Here is an 18,739-nt window from a genome sequence, read left to right as displayed (position 1 = left end):
GCCACATGAACAATGTTTCAAAATATTGTTTTGTTTTGTTTTTTTAAAGATTTTTAAAAAATGTTTTGAGAGAGAGGGAGGAAATATATCCCAAGCAGGTTCTGTGCTGTAAGTGCAGAACCTGACATAGGACTCTATCTCACAAACTGAGATCATGACCTGAACAGAAATCAAGAGTCAGATGATTCACCGACTGAGACACACAGGCGCCCCTAAAATATTTTTAATATAAAGAATTACAAAAAAACCCCACATCTTTTCAAAAATTATCCAAATATTTACAAATTTATAACATAATAGATGTGCTTCTGCACAAAAGACCTAGTGATGGCTGAATAACTACTAAAATTTTAGAGCAGTAAAGACAGATGGTAGCTATACTTGGTGAGCATAGCATAATGTATAGTTGTCAAATCACTATGTTGCATACCTGAAACTAATGTAACACTGTGCATCAACTACATTTCAATTAAAAAAAATGATGATGGGGCACCTGGGTAGTTCAGTCAGTTAAGCATCCAACTTTGGCTCAGGTCACAATCTCATAGTTTGTGGGTTCGAGCCCCATGTCGGGCTCTGTGCTGACAGCTCAGAGCCTGGAGTCTGCTTTGGATTCTGTGTCTCCCTCTGCCCCTCCCCCACTTACATGCTGTCTCTCTCTCCCCCTGTCAAAAATAAACATTAACTTAAAAAACAGTGATGAACACAAACAGTATTTTAAGATACTTGCAATATAATGCAGAGCAAAAATATCTTGATTTTTGTTGGGGTAAAATCACTGGTACTGTTAATAGGGTTGGGATTTGTTACCCAGACTTCTATAATGAAAGGAAATGCTTTCAATTAGATGTTAGTAGAAATAAAGATGTATTCTTCCGCCCCACCCAGAGTGTGTATGCAGGCTTCCTGAATTCAATCTACAATTCCTGAATGCCATTCAAATAACCTACATAACTATATATATGTTAATACCTCAACAATGCCCGATTCTTGTCTTTGCTGGATTTTTTTTCTCCATCTCATTGCTGCAAGTGCTAGTCTTCGTTGCTGTACAGTGATTCCAGTCAAAACGTCAAGTATGGAACTACTTCCCCATTCGTAGTCTTCTTCCTAGACAATCAGTACAACACACTTTGGAGTTGTCCTACAGTATGTCCTTAAGGAGTCCATGATCTAGTAAGAGTTAAAAGCTATACACTCAATTGTTATAAATATAGAGCACAAAATAAGCATCAGTTTTTGAACAGAGAGAAGGAAATGTACATGAATTTCGATTCATATACCGGGATTTTAATTAGAAATCAGAAAAATACTGCATACGTTTCTAAAAGACACAGATAACTATACCTTAGTAATTGATAAACATAGATTATTTGGTTTCATCTACTGTAAGATGAACCTCACAGAAGGACATGTTCTCAGTGGACACATGTATTAACAGCTTGATTACCTGTCTACAGAAATCAGATCCCTAAGGGATGTTGATTGAAAACTTCAAAAAACTACATGGTAGGTATTACTGTGATGGTTAGTTAGGAACCAAAATATCTCACACAACTTAGTATTTAATGGACTGGCAGTAAAGATAAAAGCTTATAACGAGATAATCTTGAAATTTTCTAATGTTGTTCCAATAAGAAAAAAAAAAAAGGCCCACTTCCAAATTAAAATTGATATCACTAAGAGTCTGGGTTTGTGATCTCTATACATTTTTTTGTTTTGTTACTGTGGGCCTTATAAAATTGGTATAATCTAATTTGTCACATTTAGTTATTTCAATTATATGAATGGTCAGTGGAAGTACTGGAATCAATTGTTAAGAAATTTACTTTTAAAGAAACATGATTCTTAATGTTAATTTGAATACACACCGGCACGAAGTGCCCAGCAGTCCGGGATGCTTCCAGGTAGGAGCGATGAAGCACCCACTTCCCAGCTGCCAATGAAGCTAAATACTTCTCGTTTCGAAGTGGATGTCCCACAACAATGTGTGTACAACTGGGATCAAAGGACTGCTTCTCTATTACTAGTCCACCTAAAGTAGAGAAAAATGGATACTTTATTGGAATTCTTAACTTTTCCTAGGAAAAAAAACATGTCAACTCTGCACAGAATTTACAAAATACACCAAGTAAAAAAAAACCTTGACTGAAAATTATTTCATTTCACATACATTTTTATAAAGTAATATTTTTTATGAAACTTTAAAATATGAAAGCAAAACAGTAAAATGAACACTCACACACTGGCCACCTGGCTTCTAAAATTATCAAAATCCTGCTATGCCACTTCAGTCTACCTCCTTTCCGGCTTGACTATTTTAAAGTAAATTCCAGACACTGTGTTACTCTATCCCTGTCCAGTCAGTATGCATTTCTAAAGTACATGGCAATTTTCTGGGGTGCCTGGGTGGCTCAGTAAGCGTCAGACCTTGGCTCAGGTCATCATCTCACAGTTCGTGGGTTCGAGCCCCACATTGGACTCTGTGCAGACAGCTCAGAGCCTGGAGTCTGCTTCGGATTCTGTGTCTCCCCCTCTGCCCCTCCCCTACACCCACTCATGTGCTCGCTTGCTCTCAAAAATAAACATTAAAAAAAATTTAAAGTACATGGTAATTTTCTTATACAGCCACAATGCCATTATCAGATATAATATAATTAACAAAAGTTCTTTGCTATCTCAATACATTTCCTTGTTCAAACTTTCCAGTTTGTCCACACTTGGTTACAATTAAGATATAAAAAGAAACAGAATATAAACAGAGGCCATATACTACTGCTGTTATCTCAAGTCTCAACCACTTTTGCAGTTTTCAAGCACTGAATATGCGTAACCAGGGAGACAGAAGTCAAAAAGGGGCTTCTACAGACTAAAAGCAGAAGAAAATTTTCTGTGAGTGGAAATAAGGTAGTAACCCAACAACATAGAAGTTTGGGAGGAAAACACACACAATAGGTAAACAGAGATGAAGCAGCAGGTGGGGGCTGACCCTCTTCTCATACAAATGTATGAAGCCTGACTTAGAGGAAAGAAGGTGGCGTAAGCATACGTAAAGCATGGCTTTTGATTTATACTTCAGAAGTGAGATTACTGGTTAGGCAGAGTTGTTTTAAGGACTTTGTGAGAATTCAACAAAACATTCAAATTCTACTCATGCTTTACAGAGGAGTCTAATAATGGCAGCAATACTGTTTGAGCACTTATTATATGCCAGGGACTATTCAGAGTGCTCCAGATTATGAACTCCTTTAATTCCCACAACTCTATGAAGGTAGGTGACTATTGTTATCTGCAATCTACCCATGATGACACAGATACACAGTAACTCACCCACTATCAGAGTGACAAAAGAACAGTAAGGTGAAAATTCCACATTGTAACAGGATCTAATCCTATATAACAAATTCATGCTGTAACCCAGACAACACAATATACTGACTCATGTGTATCAGCTGGCCACGCTTCATTTATAATATGGTCTCTCTGCATTCTAGTATCAAAAACTTTCTATTCAGACTCAATTCCAGCACAGTCTGTCCTCATCTGCCTCTTTTCTCTGTCCTCTTTTAGAAAATGCTCTGCTAGTTGATACTACTCTTGTCCACAGTTTACAGAGATGGAACAAAATACAGGAGATGGACACCTGAAACAGCTTCTTTCATTTTGGGACCTCTACGTAAAGCTTAACAATTGTGACTTACAGCTCTACCTGATTTAGCAGGTAACCGAGAAACTGTTCCGCATGAGTCCAGTTTCCAAGAAATACAGCTTTGCAAGTGTATGACTGTATTTGACAGAAATTTTTAAAAAAATTTTTAATGTTTATTTTTCAAAGTGGGGGGGAGGGGCAGAGAGATGGGGACAGACGATCCGAAGCGGGCTCTTAGCTGACAGCTGCAAGCCTGATGTGGACCTTAAATTCACAAATGGTGAGATCCTGACCTGAGCCAAAGTCAGACACTCAACTGACTGAGCCACCCAAGTGCCCCAGTATTTGACAGAAACCTTAAAAAAATCATGGTTTTCCACATTCTCAAAAGGACAGCACTAAATAACATTTAATACTTTCTTGATAACTCAGGGCCATTACTAAAACAACCATTTCTTCTTTTAAAAGTTTTTTTTTAATGTTTATTTTTGAGAGAAGAAAGAGCAGGAGTGGGGGAGGGGTGGAGAGAGAGGGAGACACAGAATCTGAAACAGGCTCCAGGCTCTGAGCTGTCAGCAGAGCCCGACACAGGGCTCAAACTCCCTAACCACGGTATCATGACCTCAGCTAAGGATGGATGCCTAACCAACTGAGCCACCCAGGTGCCCCTAAAACAACCATTATATCTTAATGTTTTCTCAATACCAAGCTGTCAGATTAAGTTCTCTTCCTATACTTTCCCTAACCCTGTACAGCTGCTTTGTCCAACAGAGTAGGCACCAGCCACATGTGGTTATCAAACACTTGAAGCACAGCCGGTCCAAATTGAGAGGTGCTAGAAGTGTAAAATATACCTCAGATTTCAAGAACTTAGTAAGGAAAATATCATTGGTATTTTATATTGATTATGTGTTGAATATAAGATTTTGAGTTCACTAGGTTAAATAAAATATATGTTTAAAATTAATTTCACTTGTTTTTTACTTTTTAAAATATGGCTACTGGAAAGTTTAAAATTACATATGTGGCTTATGTTCTCTTTAGGTTGGACAGTACTGCTAAAGAGCACCAGGTTACCTTCCTAGTATGCTGCTTCCAGAATGACATCAGGTGGACAGCCTGACATATATAGTGGAATGTTACAGAAGAGGTTGTTCCTCTCTGGGTATTACTCTACCTTCAACCTCAATTAAATGCAGTGTTATTTTAAACCTACAATTGCAATGATTTCACCAATGAACAAAAAGCTCAAAGCAGCACAAGACATTCTTAAATCATTTTGATGGTTGGTTTCAATCTAAATAAACTTTAAATATTTACATGCTATAACCCAGTGACTTCAGATTTATTTAGACCTTTATAAAATCAAAGTTCTAATGCTGACTCAATACATACAGCCTTAGACAAGTTACCCATCTTTTTAAATTTTATTTTGCAAGTAGGATCCACGCCCAATATGGGGCTTGAACTCATAACCCCGAGATCAAGACTTGCATGCTCTACTGACTGAGCCATCCAGGCACCCCCGCTCCAATGTTTTTAATCTCAATTTCTACACCTTACAAATGATATCAACTACACTAGTTTCCAAGTAAGGTTGCATTTTTGACTTAAGTAAAATACTTGTACCTAGTTTTTCAATCAGATGACAATAATCAATACGTTCTTGAGGATTCAGAGATGACAACTGAAATATGTACTGTTTTTTTAGGTCTTCATGAGTTTCCTCTATTGTTATAGTCTGAAATGGAAGAGTTTTATTTTAGAAAAAAATTAACACTAAAAAGGTTATCATCAGCTATATGATTCTTTTTCAGTGACGCTTTACTTAGTCTTCCGGTTTATCAAATACAGAAACAATAATACAATGCAAAGAAATGCAGTTTTCAACATCTGTGAACTCCTGATACTGTTATCAATAAATTTTTAATGCAACACAATAGCAATATCAAAAGGGCATATCATCATACTTAGGATAAACTAACCTTTTCTCTAGGGTGTGGAGCCACCGGTGGGTTGGCCAGGGGGAAGGCAATACTGGGGGCTTGAGGTGTAGGGATCAGGTGGCTGTCTTTAATTGGTGTTTCCAGTTCTTCAGAGATTGGGTGTTTTGGGGCTTCAGTTACACACATGTTTCCGGAATCACAGACAGCTGAGGGCAATAAAATGCTGCAGTGTGATGTTACCCAAATATGACTAAGAACAAATTCAGGCAAATAGTCTCATCTGTCTTAACCAAGATGAAATTAAACACAAACTCTGGAATATACACGTAAAAGTAGCCTACCTCTAGAGCTTATAAATAAGTGCAATTAATTAGCTTTTTAAAAAGGCAAATAGGTTATCTGCGGGATTCTCCCAACCCTTTCTTTAAATACCAAGCTTTCATCAGTAAAATGGAACCCAAATTCGTAAAATGACAGCAAAAGCTACAATTGGAGAAAATCTATTTAGTGTAGAGATAGAATCATGCGATATGAGAAAAAGGGGGAGAAAAAATGACCAAAAATGAAAGATAGGAATCATTTTGTCTTCAAGGTGGAGCCCAAGGGAAAAAATAGGAGAATTCAGAAAGAAACACATACAAATTCAAAGAACAGATATAGGCACCTGCTGGCTCAACTTAGAAGATTTAAATGAAAATAAAGTAACTGGGCAAAGTCCAAACTTTAATGACACAAATGTACAAAGGATGAGAAGGAGAGAAAGAACAATACTGAAAAACTATGTCTGGAAAACACTGCCCAATCTTCAATTTCCAAATTTAAGAACCAAAATATGTTATTCAATTTACTGATAAATTATCTCAATTTATAATTATTTTTTGTCTCTTACTAAAATCAAAAATATCTAGTAAGTTTTTTGTTTGCATGTGTCATTCAGAGAACCACAATGTGCTTATCTATTTTTAAGAAGTCAATGTGTACTTCATGCAAACAAATGAATAGATTTCCTCTCATTACCCTGTTCAGCAGTTTCTGCGTCATGTAAAGGCTCCTGGAAAGGAGAATCCTCCAATTTTTTAATGTCAACCTGAAGCTCAGAATACTGTGTGGGACAACTAGGCCACTGCAGATTGCTGGCAAGCCGTGCTCTCTCCTCCCTGGCTGTTGGGTCATCCCAAATGATCTGTTCATTCTGGGAGGGCTCCGTGTTGACATCAGGTACTGTTTGACGAGACTGCCTAAGGAGTAAAAGTGACAATTTTAATAAACAGATAGGCACGACAAAATCTACACTCATAAATTCCATAAGACTGCAAATTTGAGGCTCACCTTTGTATGCCCACCATCTAGCACACTGTAAGCACCTGAAAATATGGAATAAATGAACTTTGGGAAATTTTTTCTTTTAAAAATATTTCTTTCTAAAACTTACTGTTTTAGTTAGAAAAGAAAATATCTATTTCGACTGAATGTCCATATATTTAAAACTTTAGAAGGGAAAGTTTACTGTCAAGAAATTGTTTTCAAAATTCTAAAATGATTGCTACATTTGAAAATGGAATTTTTCTTAATTATACAGGCTTAGGGAAACACGGTAATGTTTAGAAAACCAGTTACTTTGCTTACCAGCAGTTGTATTTTTATCACTTGAAATAATAAGAACTATAATTACACAGGAAAGACCCTATAAAAGCTGCCTTAAAAGAAGGTGCTTTTGGCTCTTGGTAACCGAACCTCCCAGGGTCTTAGATCAGTCATATACTGAACTAGAGTGAAGCATGTTTTATGTCATAATTATAATAATTCCACTAGACGGTAAATATAATTCCAACTGTTTTCCTTCTAAATATTAAATCTTCCAATGTATGTAAATGGAATCTTAACAAAAATAATTTAGCCCAGAGAGTTCATTTGCCTCAAATACAAGGCAGATAGCCTTATTCTGAGTATACTTATTTACTCTGACTTGGCACAAGATTTAGGCTCTCTGTAATGACAAAACATCATCTGAAGTATATTAGACAAAAAGTCACGTTTACTCAGTATGCAGATATAGAATTGGCCTCATGAAATATACAGGTAGCTTAAGACAGATGCATAGTTCAATCAATCAATTCAAGATAGAAGTCCCCTAACAGTCATCATACAATTAGAGATCCTTCTATCAGGAAAAAGATGAAGTTATGCGACTGAACTTGTCATATCACACTGAGATCTGTAATCACCTTTTCTAGAAGGTAAATTTGTAAAGAGAATACAAAATGAATGTGGTTCTAAAAGAATTTAAATTTCTCTCTATACATTACAATGTTTAGAACAATTATTATTTAATACCAACATGACAGAACAGAACTATCCACTGAATCCATTTCAAATGAGGCTTTTTGAGAGAGAGACAGAGAGAGACAGAGAGAGCGAGCCACAGAGTGCAAGCAGGGGAGGGGCAGAGAGAGGGAGACACAGAATCCAAAGAAGGCTCCAGGCTCTGAGCTGTCAGCACAGAGCCTGATGCAGGGCTTGAACTCATGAGCCACGAGATCATGACCTGAGCCAAAGTTGGATGGTTAACTGACTGAGCCACCAGGAGCCCTGGTAATAAAAAATATTAACCATGCCTCAATGTGAAGCAGTTGCTTGGTATGGAACAAACCTTTGTCTGCCTCTTACCCCAAAGTAAGAATTCTACAACTGCTTGGAACAAGAGAGGGAAGGAGGAAAAGCTAGGAAGTAATGGAAGAGAGAAAAGTCTACAACCAGTATAGTTATCTGCATATAATATATATATATAGATTGGGCTAAGTAAGGCCCAGTACTATAACCCTTTTTCCTGTTCTGTTCTTGTTATTCTAAACTTCTGCTTTGCTGGAAAAAAAAAAAAAATTCAGAATGAGGCTTAACTTATGGAACTGAGCGAGTAGAAACCCAAATAAGGAGCTACCTTTCTGTTGAGTCACCTAGTTGCTCCTGTCTGCCACCAGTGACAGGTACATACCTCAGTGCCTCCAGGACTCTACTTCGCCCACTGCGGGCAGAGCGACTGCTATCAGGGGTTGAAGAAGTGCTGTTACAACCACTTCTTGAAAGGGAAGCCCTCTGCCCTTGGGGTTTCACTATTGACGTCGCAGACATGATCTCCTGCAGCTGCTTCTGAAAGTTCTCTCTCATCTCCAATGTCTGTGTCAGAGCTTGAAACACACGCAAATACACCAATTAAGGTAAGTTTCTCTTTTTTATCACATCTCATTCACATTAACTATTTTGTCTATATTTGAACACAGATTTATTAATTTGACATTTATTGCTTACTACAGGCGACAGTAATGAACAAGACTATGAATACTGCAGAACCTTAGGCCGTCCTTACCAGAAGGACCGTATATGAAAAAATCAAAAAAGCCCTTCCAAGACATCCTGCTAAGACCTGCAGTGATTCTCCCTTTTGTAGAACTCCCTGTCTGCTTCTGACCCTCTTGTGTTATGTACTATGCTCTGAGGTGCATCCATAATTAATGTATGTGATTTCTACCCCTTGGTCCTTAAAAAAAGACCACAATATATATATATCTTTGGTTTCCTTGTAAACACAGAAATAGATCCTAAATAAACATTTTTGGAATGAACTGAGTGGGACTAACTAAATAACTAAATAGGTAAGTCATAAGGAAAGCTCCAGTAGGGTAAGATGAGTAAGGAAAATAGAAAATATTAATCCATTAAAAAGAGGACATCTACAGATAGTTATTTGCTGCCGTACTCTTTGTAATAGCAAGAAATTAGAAATAGCCTGCATGCCCATAAAAGGGACTGGCTAAATGGTCAATCATATAAATGTGAAAGAAGATTCAAAATGGAAGCATTGCTAAGACAGTCACTCAAAACAGAGTCAAAGGACAAAGGAAGTAAGGCTATGCAAAGTCTCCTGTTTCAATTCTCAGGAACACTATGAGCTTTTAACTTCTGTCAATTGCAGCTTGTCAACCACAAACTCCACCACCTCTTAGAACATATCCTTCTATTTTGGACTCAAATAAAGGTTATCATCTGTTAGCTAAATAACAATCTTGTATTAGATAGTCAATTTAAACTCTGACAGCCCCAATCATATTTCTTCCAAAGCAAGTTATATAACCTTGCTGTTTCTGCCTTTATAAGCCTGTACTCCCTGCTTGCAATGACGAGTTTCAATGGACTCTATCTCCTGGACTGCAATCCTGAAAATCCCAAATAATTGCTTTTGGTTGCTTTGTAGCCTCTTCTTGGTCAACACAATCAATACTATACAGTTACAAAAAAAAGAAAAAGATACAGAGAGAGACCAAAGAAGCTCCTTATGTACTAATATGAACACTCCAAAAGTTGAACTATTAAGCAAAAAGATGAATGTATAAAATAGCATATATAGTTATGTCTACCATTTATACACTTTTTTAAAAGTGCAGAAGGAGTGGGGCACCTGAGTGGCTTATAGTCAGTTGAGTGTCCGACTTTGGCTCAGGTCATGATCTTGCGGTTTGTGAGTTGGAGCCCCACATCGGGATTGCTGCTGTCAGCTTATCAGCACAGAGCCCGCTTTGGATCCTCTGTCCCCCTCTCTCTGCCCCTCCTCCACTTATGCTCTCCCAAAAAATTAATATTAAGAAAAAAGTGCAGGAGAGAACATATATATTTATGATTGTATATGCATAACACAGCTCTAGGATACATAAGAAAGCAAAAACACTGGAAGGCAGGGAGAAACTTCATGCCTCCTTCCATACCTTTAAACCATGTGAATATATTAAAATATACCACATATACAATAAAGCTTTTTGGAAGTTACTGAAAACTGAACTGAAGAATGAATTTTTACAAAACCACCAATTCCACCTACCTTTAACAGAATAGGGCTGTATCACACTAACTCTAAAATAACTTGTTCCACAGATTTCACAAGTTTGGACACTTATAAATCACTTAAAGCTTTGCAAATTATTACTTAATGATTGGCATATAACCTCAAATCAATCCTCAAATATATGCTTTGCTTGTATTTAGCAACACAGAAAACAAAGGAAGCATTCTGTATGAAAGATAGAGATTTGTAAACAAATGTTTTTTGTAACTTAAAAGATTTTACCTCCTTTAGAGTCATTCCTTCCATCTCCATTTGATGTTACTAATTCTTTATTACTGGTGGTCATATTGTCTATGTCATTTTCTTCTACAGGCAAATGATCTGGCTATTCAAGGAGAAGAATTATAATTTCTCAAAACAAGTCATTACATTTGGTTTCACAGCACTGTAAGATTATGCATTCAGCTTAAGGAGGGGGTAAATGTGTCATCCATATCATCTACCTCATCATCCTTTGTTGCTGAATCAGCTGAGAGTAGTCGACTATTACAGAGTCTGCCATCTTGCACTGTACTGATATCCAAGCTCATTTTGGGATTATAAGTATGTGGATAAAGAGATTCAGGAAGATGCTTATACTCTTGGGCACACTGCAATACAATGGCAGGCTTTAAAACAGGGCTGAAAAACATCTTAATGAATAAAGGATGTTAAGCAGAATAAGGACAACCAATCCATTATGTTCTAAGATGGCAAAAGTTTACAGAATTAAAGTTTTGAAAAGTAGGTGACACTGAAACATTCCACCATACAAACGAAAAATTATTCTCACTGTTTAATGTCATATACACTTTAGAACAAAACATATTTCATTCCTGTGCTTTTGCCAAGGTATCAATCCTATTCCTGGGAATACCCAGAAACAGAGAAAAATTCTAGAAAACACAGTTCTAAACTGCACTGGTGTGCCAAATTAATTCGCCTTAAATTTTTAGAACATTTTATTTCACATCATTTTTATTAGCGACAAGAATCAGAGAAGTCAGAAAGAGTATCCATTAAAGACTTGTTAAGTATGGGGTCGCCTTGTGGCTCAGTTGGTTAAGCATCTGACTTCACCTCAGTTCATGGGTTCGAGTCCTCCCACATCGGGCTCTGTGCTGACGGCTCAGAGTCTGGAGCCTGCTTCAGATTCTGTGTCTCCCTCTCTTTCTGCCCCTCCCCCGCTCATGCTCTCTCACTCTCTCTCTCAAAAATAAATAAATGCTAAAAAAAAAAAAAAAAAAAAAGAAAAGACTTGTTTAAGTATTTAGGGACTAAAGATCTTAAGTTTTTAATGCCAAAGGAATGAAATGTGCACAGTTAACTAAGGTTATCAAACTTGTTTACATACGTGGAAACTAGCTTATGTCTGGAAATGTTTATATACATTCTCATTTAATAGAAAAGGAAAAAAAAGTATTGCTTACTTCTAAAAGCCAGTGCTCTGAAACAATGTGTACTCCTTTTTCTTTTACAGATTTATATTCTCGGTTAGTGTCATTTGGTCGGCCTTGATAAATGAAATGAGTCACTGTTTCATCAAAACTCCATCTGAAACAACCAAATTTTAACAAATAACTAAGAGAAATAGCTAAATAAATTTAAGACGATCATTACTCTCTATGAATATATTTACCTTCAAAAAACTTCTAAGATCTGGAGTAAACATGGACATTAAATGACAGGCTTTTTTTGGGGGGTGGGGGGGGGTCAAATTTTACACACACTAGGTATGTAAATACAGAGAGATACCAGGAAAGATAGTCTTTAAAAGTATTACTTCCTTCTTTATACTTTTCCGAATTGTTTAAATTTTCTTTTTACAATGAGTATCACTTTATAGTAACAATAAAGGTATTTTCAAATCAATAAAATAGGCAAAAAATCCAATCTGTCCTCTGGTTGTTGGAGGTCACTGGTCACTGTACATTTGCCCTATGCCCTGTAATAAACTATGTACTTGAAACAACATTATCTCAGCCATTCCTCGCAACAATCCTAACACGCTGGTATTATTATATATTATTATATTAAAACTGTACAGATAGGAAAACTAAAGGACACAATTAAGTAACATGTTTAAGGATATTCGGTAAGTGGTAGTTTTGACTTCAAAACCCGTATTAAGTAATACATAATGCTACAATCTCCTGACTCTTCCCACGTAACAGTTTCCTGATCTAGGAAAGTAATCTAAAAATTGTAAAGTATGTGCCATCCTTCAAAAGATCAAGTAAAAGCCAAAGAGAAAGTAAAATTATATTTCTGCATAAAATCACCAAAGTTAAATAGAGTTTTCTCTTTATGGACACTTAACATACTTTCCATTTCCTAACTAAGAAATATCCCTGGTTAAGCATCTGACTCTTGATTTTGGCCCAGGTCATGATCCCACAGTTGTGACAGCTCCATGAACATGCAGCCTGCTTGGGATTCTCGGTCTCTCCCTCCCCTGCTTGCGCCACACTCTCTCTCATGTGTGTGCCCTCTCCCAAAGTAAGCAAACATTTAAAAAAATATATCTTTAGGGTTTTTAAATAGTCAAGTTAATTAAGGCATATTTCCTTCTAAATTATATTATAAACATCTCTATTTCTTACTCTATTGTGTTTCCTTAAAAATAACAGTAAAGAACACCTTGCCTAATTTAGTTGTTAGTCTTTCTTTTTTTAAGTAGGCTTTATGCCCAGTGAAAGGCAGAGAGAAAAGAGAGGGAGAGAGAATCCCAAGCAGGCTGTGTGCTGTCAGTGAGATAAAGACCTGAGCTGAGATCAAGAGTTGGACAATTAGCTGACTGAGTCACCCAGGCACCGCGAGTTGTTAGTCTTTCTAATGGTTGTCCCTTTTTCTGATGTTAGGAATGTAAATAAATCATAAAAATAATTTTAAAAATAGAAGAATGTTTTTGCCTGAGTCATCTTGCTTCATTACTCACTGTGATAATATAGAAACTATATTTAGTTTTAGTCCTCAGAGATCCTTCAAGGACAGACTCTCAATGGTTATAAATGGTTTAGACCAGGGATTAGAAAACTTTCTTTTTTTTTTTTTTTTTTTTTTTAAGTAGGCTTAACACCCAGCATGGAGCCCAACACGGGGCTTCAACTCACAACCCTGAGATCAAGACCAGAGCTGAGATCAAGAGTCAGACACAACAGACTGAGCCACCCAGGTGCCCCGAAAAGTTTTTCTTAAAAGGCCAGATGATAATTATTTTAGGCTTTGCAGCGAAAATCTCTTTTTCCAACTACTCAACTCTTGCCTTGTATGAAAGCAGCCACAGATAATAGGTAAACTAATAGGCACGCTGTGTTCCACCCTCTGGTCTAGATCAGTGCTTTCAGCAAAATTGTTACTTTACAAGCTATTGTGTAGATTTGTAAGAGTGATTTTGGTTGTTACAATAATGTGTTTATATGATGGAGGGTGCTACTGGCATTCAGTAAAGTCGAGGGATGCTAGAAATCCTGAAGTATAGTTATATATACAATTATCCCATGTCTTACATTATTTTCTAATGTCTTGACACAAATTCACAGATGTAAAAAAAAAAAAAAGTTTGTTTATAATTAGATGAGTCTAGAAGCCTGTTTTACTTACAAGCCCAAGTGTTTTGTTTTGTTTTTGCATTTTTAATATACACTAATATACCAAACATCCAACTAAGTAATTGATGGAGGACTGTACTTTGATTAATTTGTAACTTTGCCAAACCGTGAACAACTCTTGGTAAAGTCCTGTTACCAACAGAAATGGTGCTCATGGTATCAGAGTCTCTACATTGGTTTCAGCCTTGTGGCTATAGCGTTTGAAGTGATTTTACATATGTATGCAAACATAAGAATACTCTGTTTTCTTCTAGTGTCATCAGGCACAGGCATTTACATATTAAATATATATCCTATGATCACGTGCCTTCTGATGACTTTTAGTTTTTAAAATTACAAAAGTAGTTGGGGCACCTGGCGCTCAGTTGGTTAAGTGTCTGACTTTGGCTCAGGTCATGATCTCGCAGTTTGTGGGTTTGAGCCCCGCGTTGGGCTCTGTGCTAACAGTTCAGAACCTGGAGCCTGCTTCGGATTCTGTCTCCCTCTCTCTGTGCTCCTCCCCTGTTCACGCTCTATCTCTCTCTCTCAAAAAATAAACATAAAAAATAAAATTACAAAAGTAGTTAAGTTATATTTGTGAAATCCATTTAGTAGAGGTAATGCTATGACATGCTGAGGAGATCTGGTCTAGATGTTTAAACTGTAGGAAGTGGTAGGCAGTGTCATGATCTCTTCAGGATGTTCTGTTCTAGCTTATGGATGGGAACTTCTAGGACAGTTTTATTTGAGAACGGATCAAGTATTGTAAACTCTACATGTTAAAGTGTTCTTCCCTCTCTTTTATCACCAAGTCTGAGAAATCTTTCAGGAATAGATTTACTGCAAACTTTAAATCAGTTATATCTTTTTTAGGAATTTCAGCAATAGATTCTATTTTTCACACTGAGAGGACTGGCATTTTAAGTCTTATTAAAACACAAGTCCTATAGGTTCCTTCTACATCTTATATCAAGTCCACATCCAAAGAGAATAAAGAAAGCATTCAATTTTGACAAATATATACACCCTCATAGGACTTTTGTGAGAATGAAATGAGACAAAGCTTGGCTCATGCTAAGAACTCAGCAATTGGTAAAAGGTAAGACGAATACTGTAACATGTAATTATACAGTCGATAAGATTATATAGTAACATATGAAACAGGTAATACAAATGATAATTACAAGTAAAAAGCTTTTCTTTTCTACAACAGATACATTAAATACATTAAGATGCTTATAACTATCCCAGATACTTTTTATTTTTATATTCTCCCAATCTAATCTATCAGAAAACTAACTAAAACAAGACTTACCAAAGGGAAGATGAAGCCAAACATATTTCTCCAACTGTGTATTACTTGAAGAGCCAATCATTATGCTGCCACAAATGGTTGGATACAAGTGATCAAGAAAGCTAGCACTGCAGACAGTGGAGTACGATCAACCCAGGACTGCCTGGCATAGGCCAGGGCCTCTCGATCCCTGGCACACACACCATCTGTGCTAGAGACCTGTCTCTAGCCTGGCTGTCAGGAGCAGGGGCAGATCTGATAACCCAGGTCTCCAAAGTAGTAACAATGAATAGAAATCAAAACATCCTTAAAAAAAGACCACTTTAATTCAGGAGTGTAGCAATACTTTAGCACTACTCACAGGGCTCTACTCTGAAAATCACTACTAAAAATATGCTTAATCTCAGACCTCATCTCATTAACTGTATCATTAGATTATAAACTCCTTAAAGACAAAGATTCTTCTAGACTGTATTCATAATTCATGGAACCCAAGTTTCCAGAATAGTGAGTGGCACAAAATAGGTTCTCAAATATTTGTGCATTACACCCTATGAAATACACATATCAAAGTGAATTGATATGGAAGAGGGTATTTTTCAAGGATGTAGTAAATTAAAAATCAACTGGAGACTGTAGACGATACAATACAGGAAAAGGCAAAATAAATGTTCCTTTGTGGATGCTCACAATAACTTTAGGTTTTCCTATAAATTTAGACAATAACAGTACCAAACAGAAAGATGTGTCAACTACCTGTAATCTGCTCCTAGAGAGGCTGCAATCCCATTCAGCTCACTCTGCTTCTTACTGAGTTTCTTACTAACACATACCACTACCTTGTGAAGTGGCTTTGGAGTTTCTTCCTGTTCCTGGAAAGAAAATAAAAGAAACTGATCAAATATTATTATTTGAAATATTTTACATACAACTTGCTTTTACTAAGAAATCTAATTCTACCTTCTTGGATTGGGCATCCTTCAGCTGAGGGCTGGCAGAAAGAGCAACAGCATTTCGGGAGCTGTTTGCCAAAGCAAGTTTCAAGTTTCTGACAATGACTTCTGAAAGTGGTGTACTCAGTTTCCTTTTCTGTTGGCTGGGACCTCCTGGAGTTTCCAAGGCTGCAAGTGCATCCTAGATGTATGGTGAGGGAGAGGGAAAGAAAGGTTGAGAGGAAGAGGAGACAAGGAGACAAGGGAAGAGATAAAAGAAGAGGAACATAAACAGTACAGGGAAAGGGAAACAGGAGAAGTAAAGAGAGGAGAGAGAGGAGAATCCTCAAAATTAACTGGATTACAGCTTTAGCCTCCTCCAGTTTTCCTCCAAACAACAAAAAGAATGAAATATTATCTGCATCTGAACACAATAAAGAAAAATAATTTTGTACTGTCCAGCAAATGGGTTCAAAGAGACAAACACACTTACATTTTCAACTGTGCTACCCATGTTCGGCCAAATCTTAGACTAGGAGGTGCACTTAAAATTAAGGACACCAAAAAACAAAATGAACAAACAAAAAACATGGAAGGAAATGGATAAACAAGGATAGATATAACCAAGATGTGAACTATAAGGTTAATAAGTCAGACTGAGCTGAGAATTGTGAAAAATCCTCAAAGGAACAAAATATATTCCTGTTCCCAAGCCACCCACAGTTCCCTCATGGGAAGGGGCCCATGCTGCTGCCCCTCTTTCCCATCTGTATAGTATTCCATGCAGACAGCTGAGTGACTGTATTTAGCGCTGCTCTCCTGATGAATATTTAGATTAACAATCTTCTGCCAGAATAATGATGCAATGAACAACCTTGCACACACACCATTTTTCCCATGTAAGAGTAAAGGGAAACATTTAAGCAAAATTTATGTAACAATGTTGACATTCTCATGAGCCTTGAAGCATGTTTCCCAACATGCTTGACAGCACAGTGGGTAATCAGATTTTTCTTTTTTGCCCATCTGATAGGTTAAAAAAATTTAATTTCCCACCCTATTATACTAAATGATATTAAACATCTTTATGCATGTATAATATTTCTACTGAAGTTTTTGTGACAGCTATCTCTTTCTAGCTCTTGCCCATTTTTCCTATTGGTTTGTCTTTTTTTTTTTTATTCTCTTGCCTAAATATTTGCATAAATTTATATGTATACATACCCACTGAGATATACATATATTTGTTTCCAATTTGTTGTCAAATTTTTGCCATGGAGAATTTTGAAATACTTTTATTGCACATTTGTAAAACCTGCAGTTGAATGTGGAGAATTTCTCTTAATGCTGTCAGATTCATATGAATTCTTTACTTTAAAAAGAATTTTTTTTTTTTTTTTACATTTATGTATTTCTGAGAGACAGAGAGAGACAGAGCACAAGTGGAGGAGGGGCAGAGAGAGGAAACACAGAATCCAAAGCAGGCTCCAGTCTCTGAGCTGTCAGCACAGAGCCCCACGTGGGGCTCGAACTCACAAACCGTGAGATCATGAACTCAGCTGAAGTCGAACACTTAACCAAATGAGCCACCCCAGAATCCTTTACTTTCTTAAGGGTATATGTTATAGTTAGAAAAGACTTCCTAATGGTGGGATTACTGAAAAACAAACTGACTCTCTCGAGGTCTGTTCTATAATTTTTATGCCTTCATTTTGTGTATGTAAATAATATCTAATCCTCTGAAATTTATTCTGATGTAAGGGGTAAGGGTTAAGTTCTCATCCCAAGTGTATTCTCAGATGTTAACCAGTTGTCTGATTTGAATGCCCCCTTTATCATATGATACATTCTCCTAACTATGGGTGTAATCCTGTGTATTGAGTACTCATGTGATAACACACTCCTTCAATTGCTGCAACTTCATACGATCTATGAATAACTATTTTTTTTTTATTTTTTTTTTTCAACATTTATTTATTTTTGGGACAGAGAGAGACAGAGCATGAACGGGGGAGGGGCAGAGAGAGAGGGAGACACAGAATCGGAAACAGGCTCCAGTCTCCGAGCCATCAGCCCAGGGCCCGACACGGGGCTCGAACTCACGGACCGCGAGATCGTGACCTGGCTGAAGTCGGACGCTTAACCGACTGCGCCACCCAGGCGCCCCAGATCTATGAATAACTATTAGGGCTAGTGCTTACCCTCAGTTATTCTTTAGATTCTTAATACTCTTTTTGCTTGCATTTTTAATAGGATTTATATTATCTTTATAGATCTTTACAATGTTTAATCTTTTTTGTGAGAACATGGTAAGGCTTTCTATTTGCTAAAAATTTTTAAAGGTTTCTATATAGCATTTAAAGGATTTTTCATACCAAAAAAAAAAAAAAAAAAATCAGAACCTCCCATACCACATCTACCTTCTTTCTGCACCTGTGCCATTAACACTGCTTGC

General features: G+C 36.9%; 1 protein-coding gene across 4 annotated transcripts in view; it reads right to left on the bottom strand.

Annotated features, from left to right (window-relative positions):
• The window catches only part of TOPBP1 (DNA topoisomerase II binding protein 1), a 67,826-nt gene that overhangs the window by 10,460 nt on the left and 38,627 nt on the right, over nt 1-18,739 (bottom strand). For all 4 annotated transcript variants that reach the window (XM_045503594.1, XM_045503595.1, XM_045503596.1 and 1 more), the window contains 11 exons: nt 16,313-16,486; nt 16,109-16,224; nt 11,899-12,022; nt 10,933-11,079; nt 10,712-10,814; nt 8,588-8,780; nt 6,613-6,833; nt 5,635-5,801; nt 5,279-5,390; nt 1,872-2,035; nt 973-1,110 (listed from right to left, as the gene is read on the bottom strand). In XM_045503594.1, coding sequence (XP_045359550.1) covers nt 973-1,110; nt 1,872-2,035; nt 5,279-5,390; nt 5,635-5,801; nt 6,613-6,833; nt 8,588-8,780; nt 10,712-10,814; nt 10,933-11,079; nt 11,899-12,022; nt 16,109-16,224; nt 16,313-16,486 — 1,659 coding nt within the window. The remainder of the gene's footprint in view (nt 1-972; nt 1,111-1,871; nt 2,036-5,278; nt 5,391-5,634; nt 5,802-6,612; nt 6,834-8,587; nt 8,781-10,711; nt 10,815-10,932; nt 11,080-11,898; nt 12,023-16,108; nt 16,225-16,312; nt 16,487-18,739) is intronic.

The sequence above is a fragment of the Leopardus geoffroyi genome, chromosome C2, assembly GCF_018350155.1.
Source record: "Leopardus geoffroyi isolate Oge1 chromosome C2, O.geoffroyi_Oge1_pat1.0, whole genome shotgun sequence".
Lineage (NCBI taxonomy): Eukaryota > Metazoa > Chordata > Mammalia > Carnivora > Felidae > Leopardus > Leopardus geoffroyi.
Note: the sequence above shows the minus strand (reverse complement) of the source record. Positions and strands in the feature narration are given on the sequence as shown.